This window comes from Oryctolagus cuniculus, chromosome 1, assembly GCF_964237555.1.
Source record: "Oryctolagus cuniculus chromosome 1, mOryCun1.1, whole genome shotgun sequence".
NCBI classification, from domain to species: domain Eukaryota; kingdom Metazoa; phylum Chordata; class Mammalia; order Lagomorpha; family Leporidae; genus Oryctolagus; species Oryctolagus cuniculus.
Genome location: NC_091432.1, coordinates 141,226,060 through 141,247,911, shown reverse-complemented (window position 1 = coordinate 141,247,911; position 21,852 = coordinate 141,226,060). Strand labels below are relative to the sequence as shown.

The 21,852-nt window shown below is 53.1% G+C and overlaps 1 protein-coding gene across 16 annotated transcripts in view; it reads right to left on the bottom strand.

The window, feature by feature from the left end:
- Positions 1-691: 691 nt before the first annotated feature.
- CDC14B (cell division cycle 14B) overlaps positions 692-21,852 on the bottom strand; it is a 107,681-nt gene continuing 86,520 nt past the window's right edge. For 3 of the 16 annotated variants that reach the window (XM_051818489.2, XM_070049696.1, XM_051818518.2), the window contains exons 13-15: positions 14,579-14,695; positions 9,613-9,678; positions 6,069-9,304 (exon numbers count right to left, since the gene is read on the bottom strand). In XM_051818489.2, coding sequence (XP_051674449.2) covers positions 9,268-9,304; positions 9,613-9,678; positions 14,579-14,695 — 220 coding nt within the window. In that variant the 3' untranslated portion in view covers positions 6,069-9,267. Of the gene's footprint in view, positions 877-1,350; positions 1,415-6,068; positions 9,305-9,612; positions 9,679-14,578; positions 14,696-18,578; positions 18,724-21,852 lie in introns of those variants that run through there. The other 13 variants (XR_011379103.1, XM_051818492.2, XM_051818528.2 and 10 more) reach the window with 8 other exon arrangements.

The following is a 21,852-nucleotide window of genomic DNA, read 5'->3' as shown; positions in this document are numbered from 1 at the left end:
GCTCGGCCACCAGCCCCAGCTTCCTGTCCACGCATCCTGGAGGCAGCCGGTGGTCAACCAAGTACCTGGGTGCCTGGCCACCCGCCTGCTAGTCTCCCCAGCTCCGCCTGGCCAAGTTCTGGAGACTGAACCAGTGGGTGGAAGGATGCACTCGCTCGCTCACTCTCTCCCTGTCTGCCTCTCAAATAAATACTTTTTTTTTTTTTTTGACAGGCAGAGTGGACAGTGAGAGAGAGAGAGACAGAGAGAAAGGTCTTCCTTTTGCCATTGGTTCACCCTCCAATGGCTGCCGCGGCCGGCGCGCTGCAGCCGGCACACCGCGCTGATCCGAAGCTGGGAGCCAGGTGCTTCTCCTGGTCTCCCATAGGGTGCAGGGCCCAAGCACTTGGGCCATCCTCCACTGCACTCCCAGGCCACAGCAGAGAGCTGGCCTGGAAGAGGGGCAACCGGGACAGAATCCGGCGCCCCGACCAGGACTAGAACCCGGTGTGCTGGCGCCGCAAGGCGGAGGATTAGCCTAGTGAGCCGCGGCGCCGGCCTCAAATAAATACTTTTAAAGTAAAAAGGTTCAAGAGGCACTGCCCTAACTGGGTTTGGCGTTGAGCAGTTCCCAGGGAGCCCCTCCCAGTCCTGGCCACCCCAGGCCACTGAAACCCCAACCCCCGTGGAAGGAAGGAGGCAGAAACACTGCTTCGCCGAGAGCCGGGCACGGGCCCGGGGCGAGAGGCTTCAATTGCACCAGAAGACAATGTCTAAGTGGAGGCAGTGCCGGGCTTCCAGAAGAGGGATCTTCTCCGGGGGGCCTAGTCCCTGTTGAAGCCGAGCCAGATCAAAAGGCGGTCTAGAAAGGTGACAGCACGGGACAGCCAGCCGTCGCTGCAAGAGGACACGCGGCGTGGTCACCGCCACAGCAAGGCCTGGCTTCCCCTGGCTACACCTGCTCCAACTCCTGGCTCACTGCTGGGTAGACCCAGCACGGGCCAGAGCTGTTGGGGGCGGGGGGTACACGCCCTCCCTCCGGCCTCTGCCTCTGCCTGCCCGAGCAGAATGAGGCACCTGCCCAGGCAAAGCTGTGCTCCTTATTTGGTTGGTTCCGGTCCTAGGGGCGGCCCTGCCCCCATGGCGGGTGACAATGTGTGTGGACACGTGGACTGTGCCATGCTGGGAATGTCACACACACAGTAGGGGTGGGCGGGTGCCAGGGATGCATCCTCGGGAGTCCTTTGGAAGGAACCGACCCAGCAGGAAAGCTGTCCCCTTCCTCCTGGGGACACACACAGCCCCGCAGCCCCTCCGCTCCACCCTTCCCCACCCACAGCCGGGCCCTGGCTCGGGCGGGGGCCTCCATACCTGGGGATCTCGGTGTGGACAGTGCACCCGTCCTGCAGAAGCGCATCAAAGCCATGCAGACTTGCTGGCAAAGAGATGAGACACAGTCAGAGACGGGGCACGCCGGCCACGCATGCGCGGCGGTGGCAAGGAGCGCTCCCCACCTCCACACCAGCCTCACTCCCCAGGGTGAGACGGTAACACAGGGAGCAGACGGTGACACCCAGCGGGAAGACACACCGTCCCAAGTCTGAATAAGGGGGCAGCCGAAGGACAGGTCTGCGTAGACACTTCAGAAACGCAGTGCAGGGCTGGCGTGGCGGGCCAGCGCGTTAAGCTGCCACCCGTGACGCTGGCCTCCACATCAGAGTGCCAGTCTGAATGCTGGCTGCTGTTTTCAACCCGGCTCCCTGCTAATGCTCCTGAGAAGGCAGAGGAGGAAAGGCCAAGGCCTTGGGCCCCTGCACCCATGTGGCAGACGCAGAGGAAGCTCCTGGCTTCTGCCTGGCCCAGCCCTGGCTGTTGCAGCCACTTGGGGTGTGAACCAGCAGACAGAGGATCTCTCTCTCTCTCTCTCCATCGCTCCATCCCTCTTAATTCTTTCAAATATATTTTTTAAGATTTATTTACTTGAAAGAGTTATAAAGAAGGAGAGAGAGAAAAAAAGAGAGGTCTTCCATCCACAGGTTCACTCCCCAAATAGCCACAAGGGCCGGAGCTAGGTCAATCTAAAGCCAGGAGCCAGGAGCTTCTTCTGGGTCTCCCACACAGGTGCAGGGACCCAAGGACTTGGGCCATCTTCTACTGCTTTCCCAGGTCACAGCAGAGAGCTGGATTGGAAGTGGAGCAGCTGGGACTCAAACCAGCGCCCATATGGGATGCTGGCACTGCAGGTGGCGGCTCTACCCACCATGCCACAGCACCAAAAAGCCCAAATACATTTTTTTAAAAATATGGTAAATAGTAGGCTAAGCTTCCACCTGCAGCACTCGCATCTCATATAGGTGCTAGTTTTGGTCCTGGCTGCTCCTCTTCCAATTAGCTCTCTGCTTATGGCTGGGAAAGCAGTAGAGGATCCACATACTTGGGCCCCTGCACCCCTGCACCTGCATGGGAGACCCGGGTGAAGCTCCTGACTGTCCCAGCTCTGGCCACTGTGGCCATTTGGGGAATGAACCAGTGGATGGAAGACCCTTCTGTCTCTCCGTCTGTCTCTAACTCTACCTCTACCCCTCACGTAAATAAGAAAAATATTTTAAAAATGTGGTGGAGGGGCCGGCGCTGTGGCACAATAGGTTAATCCTCCGCCTGTGGCGCCGGCATCCCATATAGTAGCCGGTTCTAGTCCCAGCTGCTCCTCTTCCAGTCCAGCTCCCTGCTGTGGCCTGGGAGGGCAGTGCAGGATGGCCCAAGTCCTTGGGTCCCTGCACCTGTGTGGGAGACCAGGAAGAAGCTCCTGGCTCCTGGCTTTGGATAGGCACAGCTCCGGCCATTGCAGCCAAATGGGGGGTGAACCGACAGAAGGAAGACCTTTATCTCTGTCTCTCCCTCTCACTGTCTGTTCCTCTGCTCTCAAATAAACAAATTAATTTTAAAAAATGTGGTGGAACCCAGCACTGGGACACAGTGGGCTAAGGAGCTGCCTGTGAGGCTGTATTTTGAGTTCTGACTGCTCTGCTTCCAATCCAGCTCTTGCTAAGGAGCCTAGGAAGACAGCAGATGATGGTGGCCTAAGTGCTTGGGCCTCTGAGCCCACATGGGGAGACCAGGATGGAACTCTGGGCTCCTGGCTTAGGCTTAGCTCAGCTCTGACCCTTGCAGCTGCTTGGGGAGTGAACCAGCAGATCTTTGTCTTTCAAATACATCTTAAAAAAAAAAAAAAGTTGTGGAGAAACAAAATATGCTTATTTGGGTGTAAAAAATTATAAATGCTGGCACTTTTTTTTTCTTTAATATAAACTTTCCAGGCCAGCGCCAGGGCTCACTAAGCTAATCCTCCACCTTACGGCACCGGCACACCGGGTTCTAGTCCCGGTCGGGGCGCCAGATTCTGTCCCGGTTGCCCCTCTTCCAGGCCAGCTCTCTGCTGTGGCCAGGGAGTGCAGTGGAGGATGGCCCAAGTGCTTGGGCCCTGCACCCCATGGGAGACCAGGAGAAGCACCTGGCTCCTGCCATCGGATCAGCGCCGTGTGCTGGCTGCAGCGCGCCGGCCGCAGCGGCCATTGGAGGGTGAACCAACGGCAAAGGAAGACCTTTCTCTCTCTCTCACTGTCCACTCTGCCTGTTAAAAAAAAAAAAAAAAATTCCATGAACTTTTTGAAGATCCTTTGTCTATCAGGGCTGTGATGGTGACCTATGACCTATGGCACTGGGGCCCCACTCCTGCTACTAATGAACCAGCTCCCTGGTGTCACAAACTGTCAACAGCCAAGAAGGGAGAATGAGTGGTGTGCACTGTTGTAGTCCTGCTGCAGACTCTAATGGCAGTACTTTATGTTTATTTTATTAACACAACACGTGCAGCCCTCAGAAACTGCCAAGCACTTTTTTTTTTTTAATCTGAGTTAGAGGGAAAAAGAGAGAGGAGAGAGGTGTCTTCCATCCGCTGGTTCACTCCCCAAATGGCTGCAACAGCCGGGTTCTGTGGCAGGACTTGGGCCATCTGCTGCTGCCCTTCCAGGTGCACTAGCTAAGTAATTCACTTAGCGGGTAAAGCTGCCGCCTGCAGTGCCGGCATCCCACATGGGTGCCGGTTGAAGCCCCAGCTGCTCCACTTCCGATCCAGCTCTCTGCTATGGCTTGGGAAAGCAGTGGAAGATGAACCAAGTGCTTGGGCCCCTGCACCTGCGTGGGAGACCCGGAAGAAGCTCCTGGCTCCTGGCTCCGGATTGGCGCAGCTCCGGCTGTTGCGGCCAATTGGGGAGTGAACCAGTGGATGAAGACCTCTCTCTCTGCCTCTCCTCTCTGTGTAACTCTGACTTTCAAATATAATAAATACATCTTAAAAATAAATAAGCACTATTAAAAAAATCCACCAACACTACCTCAGTGATCCTGGAGGTAGTTCACTGTGCACTTGACCCAACCCACAGAGCAGTGAGCCGCGGTGCCATGGCCCACACCCCAGCAGGCCAGGCCCCGCATCCCTGCTCCACACAGGTATCCCAGCGTGCCCTTGGAGGCAGCGGACAGCAAGACCTGAGAAAGTCGCCCAACTATGGCCCACGGGCTCCTTTGCCAAGGGCGTGATCGGCATTGCTAGAATTCACACCCTCCACGGCCAGCACCAAGTCACGGCAGAACCTGGGGAGGCCGTGGGTGCACTGGGCGGGAATCCCTCCCCACGTGCTGCCTTCCAGCACCCACAGCTGTGCCTGGGCATGCAGAAGGGAAAACGGCAGAGCAGGCGGCGTCCTGCACAGCAGCATGGAGGCCATGCTTTTCATCCACACGGCACGCACTTACCATTCTGCCAGGCATGCTTGGGAGGCAGGTACAGGAACCCCAGAGCCGCAGACCGAGCGGCAGGACCAGGCTAGGAAGCACATCCCTGGAACCTGGTCCCACCACCTGTCACCTGCTGTGGCATCACTAAGGGGCCTCCCCACCGGTGACCCCTGTCTACCAGCCAAGCCCGAATGAGGGCACACTCTCCTGCCCGTCAAGTCATGGCAGGTTACGCTGGGACAGGTGCACAGAATTGTGTCAAAGGTAGCACACACTCGGACTATAACCTGCTATCGAAAGTCTGTCTTTAACCCGGTTATCTACAGCGGGTTAGAAAGCAGGACAGGCAACTACTGACAGCTCTGTGCCTGATACGGTTTGTTAGCACACTGCATCTATCACCTCCCTTAATTCCCACACAAGACTGCTAACGCGGCGGTTCTTTTTATTCACATTTTACTTCGGACACAAAGGGGCCAACAAGTTGCTAGAATGGGAGATGGGCACTGGCCAGTGTGGCTCCAGATGACAGTGCAGGGGCCCCCAAGGCCAGGGGCCTCTGTGGCAGCTCACCACGTAGCCCCTCCCCCTGTGGTGAGGAAGTCCCACCTGTTGACCCTGGCACCATGCTGGTCCATCCCACCACCCACAGACAGGAGCTGGTGGCTCAGCAGGTGGGCAGGGTGCAGGGCACAGCCTTGGGGGAAGCCACTGAGGGGTGGGTAGGTGCTGCCACTTTCAAGGGGCCAAGCTGGCAGCCACCCCACTGGGGGAGTGCAGGAGCTCGGGAGAGCAAAGCCCAGCTCCCCTGGAGTGTGAACAGGAAGAACAAAGTCCTGAGCCCAACACAGCCTCCGTGAGAGGAGAGAGCACTGGGTCTCAGGGCTGGGTCAGCACCAGACCTCCTGGAGGGAAGACAGGAAAGAGGCCGCACCCCACAACCCACTGCACTGCCCTTTGCCCTCCCCGCCTCACCTTACAGCCTCCCAGAGCCAAATGCTGACGCCTCGGCTGGGCATATAGGTGGAATGAGGCCGCCAGGTGGACCCTACTCCACTCCAAACTCCTGGGTAGGTGGACAAAGGCCATGTCCATCAGAGAGGAGGCGTCGGCCTCAGGACACAGCACATGGGTGGCGGTGGGGAGTGAGCTTCCATCTGAGGCGCTGGGCCTGCGGTCTTCCACCAGGGCAGCCGGGGAACCAGCAGAGGACGGCTCCCTCTGCTTGGCGTGGTCCCCACCACCTGCCCTAGCCCAGACCGCTCCAGAAGGAAATGCACCAAACCAAAGGCTGCTCGGTTAATCCTTTTAATGACACAGTTGTAATTATACAATTCCCACTATTCAACATTTTATATAAAACTGGGTAACAATACGCAAGATTTCCAAATGCAACAATATGTATCAAACTACATGTATCTGCAGAGATCACAGCCATTGTGAAGCTTTATCTTAAAAATACCTTCAGGAAAATAAAACATCCACCCAGCCAGTTCTCTCAGCTTTAAAAAATAGCATTAGAAATATACATTTTGATAAAAAAATCAAGACGATCAAATACTGATTACTCAGTTACATCTTAAAACTTTTAATATCTGTACACGAGTGCACATTAGATAAAAGTCTGCAAATTATCTGTATAAAACCGCAGTACTCTTGTCAGAGGACCGTGTCTGCTGACAGTGAACTTGACTGGGTAAGTAAGGAGGTAACTTCCTGCACAGTCTAGGCCAGCTGTCCAGTCACGGGGCACTCCGCAGTGCTTCTGCAGAGAGGCAGGCGGGGCATCAGGAGCAGCGGGCAGCTCCCCCCGCCCCCCAGGACGGCTTCAGCGGGACACAACGAGGAAGGGGCAAAGCGGTTCAAGGTCGTTCGCGATGCGCCACTGCTTTCCAAAGCGCAATCACGGTTTCTTTAAAAAATGCATGAGAACAAGCGGTGGTGATATTTCTGGAATACACAGCGACACAGTGCATTGCCCATTTGTCAAGACGGGTGGCGCAGGCGAAGGGAAGGTGCCAGGAGTCCCGGGGATGCTCGGGACTCCTCTCACCCTTGCAGGACCCAAAGAGGTAGAAATCCCCCAGGGAGGGGGTGGGCAGAGGAGGCTGAAGCCTTCTGGGGAGCTGGGGACCAGCCACACTGCACCGGGGAGCTCCCTGCTGGACCCTAGGGCCTCGGACAGCTTCGTGGGAAGGGCCTGCGGGCCACGGGCGCTGCACGACAGAGACCTGGGAGTCCAGCTTTGCAGACACCCGTCCCCTGGGCCGTCCCTGGCTCTGAGGACTTGAGTCTCCCAGAGCTTCAAGGGCGCACTGATGATTTAACCCACTGCAAAGGGTCGGGGGCACCTGCGGGTCTGACAGGCGCGACAAGGACTCCATGTGAGAACCTCAGAAGCTGCGGGGTGTTCCAGGGTTCCCCCTGGGTGAGGGAGGGTCTGCTCTTCTTCGTGGCAGGAAGACCCTTCCACAGCTCGGATTCAGAGCCTCCCTGGACTCCAACCACGGCCCTAGTCAAAGTGTGCCCGCTGCTGTGCGATCGGCCACCCGGCGCTCCCGGGAAGGCTTCCCGACCGCCTCCCCAGTCTCCGGCAAGCAAAGCCACTACAAGGCTTTCCTAGCAGGGCACAGTGATGGCGGTGCTAGCTGGGAACACAAGAAGGCAACTATGCAATACAAAAGTGACACAGTAAACAGCGAAGCCCTAACGTCCCACTCTTGGCCAAGCCCGAGTAGCCTGTGGCCTGGTTCCAATGGACACAAAGCCAAATCCAGAAGGATTACGGGGGTGGGTGGGGGATGGGGGAGCTGGGCCTTCCTCGCTCCCTGGGTCACGTGAGGAGGGGACGGCCCTGACAGGAGTAAGGGAAGAAAGGTGCCCTGAGAATTCCATGTTTCATGCTTGGAACAGTCTGGATACTTGGCATCACCTCTTGGCACAACACAGCGAGTGGGAGGTTCCTCCTCCCACCCAAACCTTACACCTGCTGGTTTCTAAGGACACAGAACCACTGCTGTTCTGTGACCTGAGAGCCAGCAGTGGAGAAAGGGCACCTGCCAGGCTAAGACGCTGGCCATGTCCAGCAATCCGCCTGCTACCCATGGGAGCAGCGCCGAGACGTAGCCACCGCCTGGCCATGACCGGCTGTGTTAAGACTAACCTGCTCATCCCAACCACTTCTTACTCCTAATAGCTCTGTGGCAAAGGCAGCTTTATAAACGGAACGGCCTTGCTCGGCCTGGACATTCATCCTGCCTTTTGCCTCTCCGCTGCCTTTCAACAGTGCATCCCTCACGCTCCAGCCCGGGGCAGGCAGGAGCTGTTTCCCAGGAACTAAAACCAACACTCCTTCGTCCAGCAGCACCCAAGGCGACTGCAGAACGTTCCTGCGGTAGGGACCCCGGTGGTTTTTTTTTTTAGCAGCAAATAAACTGGAGTTGTGCGATTGCTTGATGTCACAGCCCTGCTGCGTGTCAGGGGCTGAGGGCAGAAGGCACTCTGCTTGGAGTTCCCGGCGGATTCCCGAACCCAAGGCAACAGTGAGTTCTCTCACCACAAGGGTGTGCGGGCAGCCTCGGGCAGCTCCCAGGAGAAAACATTCCACGCTGTCACGGAGAAAGACTAAATTTTCAAAGGCATCAACGTCTTATGTTCTGTTTTGTTTTGAAAGCCACTACTGTTCAGGACTGCTCTTTCCAAGCGCGGAACCCAATAGCGTGGGTGCTTTTCTTTTTTATGCACGGAAGGAAACATGATTTGAAGGGCAACCAAAGAAAGGGTAGCCTTGTGCTCCGTCAGTTCCTGCGTGACATAAAAAGGAATGGCTTGCAACCATCTTCCAGCCAGAGCCGGCTTCGCCTCCGAGTCTGCGCGCTGTGGGCTGGCAGAGGACTGCTCTGTACGACGCGCGTCCCGGGTGCACATCTGGTTTCCACAGACACGTTAATAAAGCACTCTTTGGTGGGAGACAAGCAGTGTGGGTACTTCACAGAGTAACCACCCAACACTATTAACCGAGGGTAAGGTGAGGACGCGCAAACCGAATCGTGTCCCATGACAGGAAGTACCGTTTCGTCTTCAGGAATGTGGACACGGGGCCACGGGGTGAACAGAAAATAAATACACGAGGAACCTGCACGGCAGCCTCCGGCCAGCACGCACCTGCACCTCACCGGCGGGGCAGCTCCCTGCACAACAGAGGGCCTGGGGATTCACACCTGAGACTACATTTATGACAGCTTTTCTGTGGTTCAACATGAGCCTGCTCTACAGAGCTGGGCCCTTCTTCAAGGCGTCCGCTCGCACCCCAACGTGGGGGAGTTATGGATCCAACTCCAGTGCACGGTGTCTTCACTGAAATCGACTTCTTAGGTGGAAAGCAACTAAGGCTGTTGCAATTCTGCGTTTTGTTCGGGTGTAAATTGTGCTAAGTCTGGTCGCAGCCTGCGGTGCCCGGACTCTTCCTTCTGTTCGGGCCACAGGTTTGACTTAACGCAGGACTGCTTTAGTCCTTGAAACGGAGGGACTGAGGGAGGAAAGGAGAGAAAGGATTTTACCACGGAGGTTGGGGGAGAGTCCCAGAGGCAGCCACCCGAGACAAGGAAGGCGACATAATAAAAATATCGACATGCTAGGAAGTCTACACTGTGTGGAACCGTTCAATGACAAATACTGTGGAGGAGACAGGACGATGTCAACCAGAAAGTAAAGACAAACAGGAGAGGAAGGGCAGAGAAAAGGCTCAGCTCTGTAAACAAATAAATCAACACAATGAGAAGAGAGACACAGAAATGGACAGACAGGAGGGCGCGGGCGGCACAGCAAGGCCAGTACCAGAATGCCGTCAAGGGCATTGGTCGCAAAGCACTCCTTTTCCTTCTGCCCCTCTGCGGAACCAGGCTGTGGGAAAAGTGGAAAGAACGAGAGGATAAGGAAGGGTTACTGGGCGATCCCAAAAGGCAGGGTCCGCTCAGAGGAAGGCTCTGGCCGGCCTGTCTGCCAGGCCACGGCCCAGGCGAGGATATCCAAGGAGCCCCGTCCTGCTCCCGACTCTCCCCCGCCCTCCCCCACTCTCCCCATCACCCCGTTTAGGATGTTACACCCGCAGCTCTACGGCAGCTTTCAGAGGAAAAAGGCAAAAGCAGAGTGAGAAAAACCACTTCCAGTCTGGAGGAACCCTCCCACAAAAACCATCATCGGTCAGTGTCCAGCCACCCCAAGAGAGCCCCGAGTGAGAAGGTACGAGTCAGCGGGTGCAGCCAAGGGCAAGACAGCTGGAATTTCAAAGGCACATTAATGTTTCAAAAGATCAGCAAGAACCAGCACTTATCAAAGGCCCATTCAGAGAGAACACATTCTGGGACTCCCACACGAATGTGCTTTTGGAGTTGGCAGAAGAACCACAACAACAAAAAAAATTAAAGGCCCAGAGGCAGCGGCACAGGCACTGCGATCCACCCAGGACCAGGAGGCACGGTGACAGGTGTGACGTGGCGAGAGCTGCGGGCGAGAAGACTCACAAAGCGGTCAAGCCAGCTGGGCTCAGAAGCGCAGGGGACAACCCGAGTGTCTCTCTCCTGCTGCAGTGTGAGGAACTGGTTGAAAAAAAAAAAAAAGCAAACCAGCAGACGTCCACGACTGGTTTGGCACCTGCAGTGGAGAGTGAGGATTCCCAGGGATGCGACTCACAATAAAGAAGTCACGTTCTCAGGACGCGGATGGAGCAAGGAAGAAAGCAAAGACGGCCCCCCGAGAACCACGTGGCACACGCGTACGAAAACGCGCTCAGCGGAAGCTGCGCAAGGCCAGGAGCGGCGGCTGCTGGGGTCTCGACTCCAGGAGAGCTCTCTGAGAGCCGATGCAAGAACACGGGAACACAGGCCAACTCCGTGTCGCCAGCTGCTCGCTGGACGCCCTGGCATTGACAGAGACATTTTCAAGCGGACCTGCAGCTCCAAGCGGGAGGAGGTGCCACACAGTCTCGTCTGCGCCCCAGGCCACTTGATCTAGGGGTTCGCTGTGCCTGGACTGAGGCTCTCAGGTTTAGGTGTGCCTATGTCCACTGGACACATGAGCAATAACCATCTGTCACAGGAAACACAAGGGGGCACTGCGAAAATGTCATGGAAAATGAAACTAAATTTTGGTGCAAAAAAAAATTTTTAAATCCACTCAGACATCTTCAGATTCCATTTTCCATGAATTTTTTGGACAACAGCATTCGTATTTCGTCAGCTCCTCTGCCCCAAGTCACGATTCTTCTGTCTGTGAAAACGTTCTCCTAAGGCCAAGAGCCTCTCAACAAACTGTCCGGAATAGAGGGGCAGCTCGGGGCAACGGGAGTCTAGCTGGGGTCCTCATCCGGGAGCCTCTAAGAACAGAGCAGAACAGGTAGTGAAAGGTCATGGCCAAGGTCAAGCTCTTAGCACCAGAGACGATGGAGACGGACAAGAAACCAACCTGCAACAGAGAGCGCCTCAGCCAGGGTCACAGAGCCGCGGGCGGCCCCTGCGCCCTGCAGCTTCAGGTGAAAATGCACTGAAAATCTGTGCGGCGTTTTCTTTCTAAGTATTGCTGTTTAAAGAAACAATTACGATGCAGGACTTGCAATTGCTCAGCACTTTTAGCTCAGACTCTTTTCCCCTGACTCAGATGATGCAACAACATGTGAACTCCCTTGTTACCCTCCAGTAACAATGAGTAGCAGTCAGCAGGACAAGAGCGCGAGGCTGTAGCCTGGCTGTCCTCAATTCTCCTTAGGCCCTAGAGGCAGGAGGGGGACCATCAGTCATCTACTTCCCTTGGATCAGCTGTAGGAGTAACACGTGATACCAACACAGGCCAAAGCTCTGAGACCAAACAAAACTGAAATGGAAACCCTGCATAGGACAAGGTGGTAAAGGACCAGCCCACTTCACTCCTTGGCTCTGCAAATCATCGCTCAGGGTCCAACGTGGAATTTAAATATAAATATAAATATATATATAGTTTTTGGCACTTTCTAAAATTCCGGAAACGGCCGTGGGCCATCTCAACATTCCAACCTGCTTATCCAGTGTGAAACCCAATCTAGGTCCTCCAAGCCTTCCATCCAGGGGCTCTGTGTGATCGGTTTAGGTCGCTGGAGTGACACACAAAAAAACCCCACAAAAACCTATGTGCACGAACTGATGCGTGGCCAACTCCCCTCAGAGCACTGAGGCATGGCTCAGGAAGCTGCCTCCAGGCTCGTGGGCTCTCTTCCTCTGTAACAGGAAAGCACAATCCAAGAAAGTAAAAGTGGCATTAAGTGTGCAAGACAGCAGGCTGCAATGAAGGCCTGAGCACTTAGATCCATTCAACCCAGGGCACAGTGACCTGGTGTTTGAATTTTTAGTATTCCTACTCACCTGAAAATGCCAGTGCTAAAAAACAAAAAATATCATTTTCCCCATTATAATTAGAAAATAAATCATAAAAAAGACCTCCTGTGGTGTAGCAGGTAAAGCCACTGCCTGCGGTGCCCGCATCCCATATGGGAGCCAGTTTGAGACCAGGCTGCTCCACTTCCAATCCAGCTCTCTGCTGTGGCCTGGGAAAGCAGTAGAAGATGGCCCAAGTCCTTGGGCCCCTGCACCCACATGGGAGACTCAGAAGATGCTCCTGGCTCCTGGCTTTGGATCAGTGCAGCTCTGGCTGTTGTGGCCATCTGGGGAGTAGACCAGCAGATGGAACACCTCTCTCTGCCTCTCCTCTCTCTGTGTAACTGTGACTTTCAAGTAAAATAAATAAATCCTAAAAAAAAAAAAAACCAAAAAAAAAAAAACCTCCCCCTAACTTTCCTACCAATCAGAAGTGAGAAGTGTTATCATTATAGTTTATTTTTCTTTATTCTTATTTGTATACATCTATAACGGTATAAATTATGTTAATAGAATAAAGTATTATTTCTGAATGTTTATGTGTGGTTCCTTATAACTTACTGCCTGGTGAACATTATCTAAGTTCCTTAATTTTCTTTAAAAACATGACTTCCAATTCATTTGCCACAATTTAACCATCTGTAGCCCAATTCCTATGTCTCACTGTAGGAAGAGCATTCTGATGTTGTAACTTTGATGTTTTGTCAGTATTCCTACAATGTTCTTCTCAAGTGCAATCGGAGTAAAAAAGGTATGAACGGGGCTTGCGCTGTGGCTTAGTGGATAAAAGCCGCTGCCTGCAGTGCCGACATCCCATATGGGTGCTGGTTCAAGACCCAGCTGCTCCACTTCCCATCCAGCTCTCTGCTATGGCCTGAGAAAGCAGTAGAAGATGGCCCAAGTCCTTGGGCCCCTGAACCCACATGGGAGACCTGGCTCCTGGCTCCTGATCGGCACAGCTCCAGCCGCTGCGGCCAACTGGGGAGTCAACCAGCAGATGGAAGACCCCTCCTCCCGCCTCTCTTTCTTTCTCTGTGTAACTCTTTCAAATAAATAAATAAATCTTTAAAAAAAAAGGGGGGCGGGGTATGAGGGCCGGTGGCATGGCTCACTTGGTTAATCCTCTGCCTATGGTGCGCCGGGCATCCCATATGGGCGCCGGATTCTGACCCGGTTGCTCCTCTTCCAGTCTAGCTCTCTGCTGTGGCCCGGGAGGGCAGTGGAGGATGGCCCAGGTGCTTGGGCCCTGCACCCACATGGGAGACCGGGAGGAAGTACCCAGCTCCTGGCTTTGGATCGGCACAGCCCTGGCCATAGCAGCCATTTGGGGGGTGAACCAACGGAAGGAAGACCCTTCTCTCTGTCTCTCTCACTGTCTAACTCTATCTGTCAAATAAAAAAAAAATTTAAAAAAGGGTATGAATGTATGATACATTCCTAACAAAAAATTTTAAAATCCTAAAATCATGAGTCAGAGCGCATGACAACTCTCTAATGCTTGTGCTCAGTCGTCTCATGCCCAGCTGAGTGTAAGTGTGCAGGAACACCCTACAAAGAAAGGATCGGCAAAGAGAGAAAGGGATAGATCTGACCCACTCCTTACACACACGGCCCAAGGAGCTCCTCTGTGCACCTGCCCCTGGGGCCCGCGGGCCTGAAGCCTCCAAGACACAGGGCGGAGAAATGGAAAAGCAGGAGGGAAACTGCCAGGGATGACTGGATTCTGGGTCTCACTCTTCAGGTGGTGTGTGGCAAACGTCTAGAGATCGGTCGGACCCCGAGTGCAAACACAGGGCTGCCTGGGCTGCCAATGCCACACAGAGATGCACGAAACAGGAGAGGGGGTCCCCACCTTCCACGGCCGATTCCCTCTGCCCTCCAAAGGACCTGCTGTTGGAGTGCCTGGAAACTGAAATGTCCACCCTGGGCTCCTGGTGAGCAGCCAGAGACAACAGGTGAGTCCCTGGCCTCAGCGCATGTTCATCTTCTGGTGCCTTCGGGCATGAGCAGAGAACTCTTAGGTCAAGAAGGCTCTCAACACGGCCACCAGCACACTCCTCTGCTGCACATTCTCCAGCAATTCATTTGCTGGGTGATTGACAGAGAGACCCCTGCTGAGTCCTGACAGAGCTGGGGAAACCCTTAATGAAAACCTCTCAACTCTCCTGTGCCATGCCCTGGAGAATTACGTCTATACAACAGAACAGAGCAAAAGCCTACACTCAAACGCTCCAGACTTTCTCAGATGATGGACAAGGGAAAACACAGCTGGTTAAGTCCTGGTTCCCAGGGACTCTGCCGCCTCCCGTCCGCACGTCCATCTCCAGAAGCAGGAACCAGAGGGTTAAACTGGAAAAGCAACGCCTGGAACGCGTCAGGAGAGTGGGACCTTTTCTCACCTTTTAAAACTGCTTTTCCTTGAAGCAGACCTGGTGGTTCTGTGAGTAATGCCTGCACTGCCAGAAGCGTCAGGTTCAGACGTTTTACAGCTCTGAACACTGGACTGCAGAATTACTCTGGAAACAGTGGGAAAAAACAGGATTACAGTCACCAAAACAACGTCGAACACCCGACAGGGAGGACACTTGAGTGCACACTGCTGGTTGAGAATGTATCAGGCTTTTCCCATCGACATATCTTCCGGGAACACATTTTCACAGCCAGGCCTGGTGAGGGTCACACGGAGACAGCCGGGGTGCTCCATTTTGGGAAATCCCCATACTGAAGGAAACCGCCAGCCTGGTAAAGCTCTGGGCCGCAAAGTACAAGGAGAGCCTCACGTTTCTAGTCATAAAAACAATCCATCGTTAGGGAGCCCCAAGCCCTTAAGAATATGCAGCTAACTCGGGGAACACCTACACCACGTGCACTCCTCAGAACCGACGATATGGGCAATCAGTCGGTATTATTTTCATGAGAGTTACAAAAATGTTAAGTCTGTTCAAGAAAAATTCAAGGTTTGTCTGGATTGTAACCACTTACTAATCTCCAAGAGCCATTTAAAATCAAAGTGAAGCCATTAGAATTTGGAGAAACTTGCCTTAAACTCTCATCAATTTTATGGAACTGACTGATGCCTCATGGGCACAGACAGACTGCCCAGGAGGCCAGTTATCAGAGAGTAAGGAACAGCCTCGGGTAGAGGCACACAGACCACTGCTCATAAACAGAGGTCTCTGGGCTTTCCTGATTAAATGCTTTAGGGAAAACAGGGGGAAAAAATATCCAACTTGTCACATGCTGTTCCTTTCTTGAAGGGATCATCACTGAAAAACAGAGCCACTCACACACATGTTTACAAGCATCAACTGTGACTTATCCTCCCATACTCGGACATAAAGGAGACACGGCCTTCATGAACAAGCAGTTCCATCTCATCCACCTGTGTCACCCCCGTGGTACTTAACAACCAACGCCAGGTCATTAAAATGTAGTAACAAGGAGTAAATCTTGGCACTGTAGTGGTACCCAAACCCAGGACGTCCAGCGTGTAGTAAAATGCTCCCTTCGTCACCAGAAGAGTGGCCAGCTTTACTGTGCCAGTGAAACCTGCAGCTGGGCGAGGCAGAAGGGAAGGGCAGGGGCTGCTGGCCCCTGGGCTAACTCCCTCAGCCAACCCCTGACTGCATGTTTCTCAGCAAGTATGGTCACTGCACACATGGGCTGTCCTAACAGAACAGAGAAAGTATATGCAGACGTGGTCGCTTCTCCTTAAAAGAAGGATTTGCTGAGACGTCTGGTCTGCTGCGGCAAAGTGAGGGGGAACCATTTATTCCTCCCTGTCTGGGATCTGAACGTAGAATTCTGCACCAAACAAACGGCTGATGCACCCCCAGCTCCTCCAGAGACCACAAATGGAGGAAGCAATACTCTTACAAGAATTTGAGGCCAGTGATGGCCAAAAAGTACAGCTGAGCACCACGCTGTAAAATCACTAACAGGAGGAAAAACAAGTGACAGCACATTGCCTACTTGGGGGACCAACGGTCTCACTTGTCAGATTCACCACTAATGGAGGGGCTGGCATTATGGCGCAGCAGGTAAAGCTGCCGCCTGCAGTGCCAAAATCCCATATGAGTCCCGGCTGCTCCACTTCCGATCCAGCTTTCTGCTATGGCCTGGGAAAGCAATAGAACATGGCCCAAGTCCTTGGGACCCTGCACCCAAATGGGAGACCGGAGGAAGCTCCTGAGGCCTGGCTTTGGATCAGCCCAGCACTGGCCATTGCAACCAGCAGATGAAGACCTCTCTCTCTTTGCCTCTGCCTCTAACTCTGCCTTTCAAATAAACAAAATCAATCTTTTTAAAAAAAAATCAGGAGCACTGCTGTAGTGTTCCATTCTTATGCTGATGGGAAGCATCTTTTCAACCTATTTCTTTCTCTGTAAAAATTAGCATAAATTAACGTGAACTAAGTAATCTTATCCACTAATGATATATGCAGAGCTTTGAAACCAAGAGAATGGAAGAAATTCAGAGTGTGTCAATCATACTGGGTAGGCTGCTATGATTCTGCACTAAGAACAGGCAGTCATCACACCTATGGCCTGCGTCAACAAAGGGGAAAAACCCCAGCCACTGCACCTGCAAATCACACTGACAGCCTGATGAGACGCACGCAGCTGACAACAGTGGAACAGTCACCCTTTCATTCCTTGCTGAGCAAACTTCAGCACACGTACTTGTCTCCCTCCTGTCTTTCCGTCAGTCCTACTTATCTCCAGGCTTGGTCACCGTATACTCTTTTGTATCTTTAGGGCCTCAGGACTCCCAGATTTTACATGCAGTGGTATCTGCAGCTTAAGCAAAGTAAACACTGAAAAGCCAAGTCTCATCTACCAAGATACAACACGCCTGAATGCTCCATTCCAAGTAAAGAAGCCATCAGGGCACCTCTGCACTATCTATGCTGTCCCCACTAATAAAAAACTCTCAGGAGAATGGGCCTGGACGCCTCACACAGCAAGGCCAAGGGTTGTTCCGGACGAGCACTCCAGGCACTCCTGGAAATAGTGACAACTCACCAAACAGTGCTCCCTCACCTGCCAGCACAGGTGAACAACGGTGTGCAAGAACAGCCAGCTTCATAAATGAAGCCTGGTTGAAGGAAAGTAATGGGGAGAGGGGGGGGGGGGTGCGCACCTGTGGACACTGCTGCACTCTGCCCGCTAGGAAGGTCTCGGCCACCGGGAATACCTGGGGAAGAGTGAATGTCGGCAGAGTACAGCACTCTCAAGTCAGCAAACGTGAAAACTGACTCTTACCAAGAGACAGGAGAAAACCTCAAAGGTGAAATTACATCAGAAGCACAGCGTACGTGAATACGCCGGGATAGGCCTGTGCTACTAAGCCAGTCAAGAATATGCCACGAGTGGGAACACATGAAGCAAGTTTCCCTAACTGAAAAGTGGAATCTGTTCAGTTTTGAAACCTTTCTCAGCCCTAGGAAGGAAAACACTCAATGAAACCACAACGTACCAGAGGTGGATGCAATGGAGTCTTACTTTGGAAGAGTCCCCGGAAGGGACTTCTGCACTCTTTAGTTAGTTCCAAAATCAAGTTGGGGCAAGAGAAGACATTTTTGAAAAATGAGTTAAAGAAAAAGCTTCAGAGGAAAAACAAAAGGACGCAACCTGGATACAGAGCCGGCTCTTTGCCTTTGGTCTCAACTACGATGTTCCGTGGAGTAAGAAGGCACTCATTCTGTGGATGAAAGATCTCAAAAAAGTCACAATGGCCTCTATTCACGTCAAAAGACCTTCTGGTTACTCTGGGGCAAGCGCAAAAGCAGGAGCAGAGCGAGGGCCAAGCAGGGGCACAGATGTGGACAGCACACTCATCTCCCCTGCGCTTCCCCTTCTCAGTGGAACAGCCCTGCCTGTGTCCCCCAGGCGGGAGGAGGGGACTCGGGAGAGCTGCTGTCCAGTGGAAAGCCAGGCTAACACACTGGTCAGTAGCGCCACAAAAGCAAATATTTACTGAGAGCAGAAGATGAGCGGGGAAACTTTTTTTCTTTCTAGAAATGGAGAGGACATACTCAAGGTACACAAAACTAGAGGGCGGTCACTGCCCGACTGACCAAGCTAACTGAACGTCTTCTACAGTGAAGAGAAATTGCTCCAGTGTCTTTACTTATAAACTGCTATTTCACAACGTCTGCCAAAAGCAAGCACAGATAAAAACAAGGTAAGCTGCCTTCAATATCCCTTCTGTGAAAGAAACAATGAGGCCTCCCCTCCCCGCCACCAACCCATTCACGGCAAAGTTTCAGAAAAAGAACCTTAGAAAATAGGCAAACCAACAAAGCCAAGAGAGCCGCCAGGGGAGGGACATGCACCGGGGAGGACCACGTGGGAAACCAGGAGAGAGCGGCGGGAGGGGCACGAACGGGACACTTACACAGCAGCTCTCTGCAAGGGGTCCTCAAGGCTACTGTGTTCTGAAACCATCGAGACAGAACAGCAGGACGGGAAGAATGTAGTCACACACAATCCACCAGATGACAACACTACACAGTGCAGAGGTCAGCACAGCTAGGGGACATCTGGAAAGGGGTGAAGGGGAAAGAAGAGACGTTCAAATCGGGAAGCCAAAATAAACAACGCACCAAACACACCAATAAAGCCCCAGATGAGTATCACACACCCTAAAAGGCCCAGAGCGGGGAGCTGGGATGCAAGGGGGCAGGGAAGCCAGGACCAGGCTTTGCCACTTATGCGGAGACAAAGGATTCATATTTAGGAACAAAAGGTTGGGCTCGATCTCTAGGTGGACACTGCCCCTTGTTAGTTAAACCTGCCGATTCTGAACTCAGTCATCGGTGGCTGGCATTCTTCAGAGAGCACAAGATACACAGGCGAAACTCAACCAAACCATGGAGAAAAAAGAGGCAAAATCAAACTACCAACGAAACCCAACCAACCAGAAAGCCCTAGACTAGACTAATGAACAAGAGCACAGGAGGCAGAGCTACGCCGGAACGGGCCCAGCAGAGCTAAGCTGCTCTCACTGCCGTGGAGGGACACTTCAACCCCGGGAGCACACTGTGCATTCTGCCAACACGGCCCATGCTGGCACCCACGCCACACCAAGTGAGCAACGGTCCACTTAGGTGCCCTCCACACCTATCTTCCCTGAGCTGGTTTTCTCATTTTTCTCACATTAATCCCCTGGCCTGGGTGCTGGCAGTGAGGGACGACAGCCCGCTCCCATGGAAGGGTGGCAGCTCCCTCCAAACACTGCCCTTCCAAATGGCCTCCTGTTCCACCCATGACCACATACCAAAGGCTCTGTGGGGCACCTGGTGCGGGGAAAGCACGGGCCAATCAGGTAGGAAGTGACTGTCGGGGTGCCCTCAGCATCATCGACATCATTAACAGCTACGTGCCAGGGGTCCTGCCCAGGACAAAGGGATTACACCAAAGGCTGGGCCCAAAATAAAAACCCAGCCTCACCCTGCAAGTCACACTCACGCTATCTCCGCACTGTGTGTGTTCCTCTAGTGAAGCTCACGGCATGAGAATTCTTTCTAGCTGCTGACTCACACACGCACCCCTACTGCGCTAGCTACAGAGGGGACCGAAGGGTTTTTCCAGGCTAACTGTATTTCTCTGCTTACTTAATCCCACATAAGATGCAACTGCAATCTTTGTAAGGCATTTTATTTAACATTAAGGCATTTTCTTTAACAATCAGCATGCACAAAGACAGGCCTCCGGCTCAAGTCAGAAAACCTACCAGATCAGTTTCAGCACAGGGAAGAGACCTGCCCTCAAGTCCTGGAAATGAGCCCAGTGTCACGGTGCTGCGTGACCTACAGCCTCCATGGAACACGGGATCGGGGGGGCTCTCAGAAAAAATGGCCACATCACAACTTCTGACAACTTAAACTCTCCCAAAATACTGACCGCTGATAAAAGAGGAAGCAGTAGTTGGAACAGCATTTTAACAACTACAGCTTTCTCCTGAGAAATCACCAGTGCTCACGTATTTCACTAACTTGTATTCTCATCTGACCAAGCAACCGGTCTCAAAGCAAAGTAACTTGCCCATGGCAACGGGTGAGTCAGCGACTGAATACATGGGAGGCCAGGGACTGAGTTTACGATTGAATTTAGATTTGATTTAAAATTTAGGTTTCCCAACCAAAGCTGCTGTCGCACACGGCTGGGGACCTCACATGGACTTCCTGTTCTGAGGCCACAAAAGCTACAAACCAAAAAGGGTAGGTACAGGGACAACCAAAGTGGTGTTAAAAAGGCCAGGACCAAGATTTGCTGTGACGCATCGAAAAGCCCACATATAATTAACAGCTTGGAGAAATTTAGTGTTTCGCTTTCTTCTTTAGAAACGTGGCCTAGAAATCTGTTAGCTGTGTAACGTGGAGAGGGGACGGTTTTGAGGCGATTCTCTTGTTTTTAGAATTGCCATTATGAAACGGATCCTGGGTAACTTGATGTTGTAAGCCTTTGCCATTTCACTTGATTTAACATAGTGCCCGGTATAGGCAACGCTGGAGCAGAACCAGGAAACTGAACCAATGCTGGCCTGGGAGCCATCTCCCTCACCCCGCCATGGTCTTAGGGTCTTCAGCTTCTTTCCCTTGACCAACAAGAATCCCTTCTGGGCCAGCGCTGTGGCTCAATAGGCTAATCCTCCGCCTGCGGTGCCGGCACCATGGTTCTAGTCCCGGTCGGGGCGTCAGATTCTGTCCTGGTTGCCCCTCTTCCAGGCCAGCTCTCTGCTGTGGCCCGGGAGTGCAGTGGAGGATGGCCCAAGTGCTTGGGCCCTGCACCTGCATGGGAGACCAGGAGAAGCACCTGGCTCCTGATCAGTGTGATGCGCCAGCCGCGGCAGCCATTGGAAGGTGAACCAACGGCAAAAGGAAGACCATTCTCTCTGCCTCTCTCTCTCACTGTCCACTCTGCCTGTCAAAAAAAAAAAAAAAAAAAAAAAAAAAAAATCCCTTCTGACATTCATCTCAGCGAACCTCATCAATCCTGGCAAATAGAACCCTACAGAGGCTTTGTCATCTGGTGCTGGTAGTATGTAAAACTGGCATCTTTGTTGTTTTCTGCTACCACACTTATGGCTGGGAGAGACTTGTTCTGGGGTATCTTTTTTTTTTTTTTTTTTTTTGGACAGGCAGAGTGGACAGTGAGAGAGAGAGAAAGGTCTTCCTTTTGCCGTTGGTTCACCCTCCAATGGCCGCCGCGGCTGGCGCGCTGCGACTGGCACACCGCGCTGATCCGATGGCAGGAGCCAGGCGCTTCTCCTGGTCTCCCATGGGGTGCAGGGCCCAAGCACTTGGGCCATCCTCCACTGCACTCTCTGGCCAGAGCAGAGAGCTGGCCTGGAAGAGGGGCAACCGGGACAGAATCCGGCACCCTGACCGGGACTAGAACCCGGTGTGGCGGTGCCGCAAGGCGGAGGATTAGCCTAGTGAGCCGCGGCACCGGCCTGGGGTCTCAATTTTCCTGGAAAAGGGGAGCAGGTTGTGATCTGAACTCTTCAGAAACCACATTCCAGAAGGCACCAGTCTCTGAGGGGCACCGAGGAGATGCTCCAGCAGCCTACTTAACACGACCTTTTCACTACGCAGAATTTCCGTCCCCTGGACCTAATGCGGCAATAAAACACTGACGTGGATGCGGGTTCTCGAGATGAAACAGTG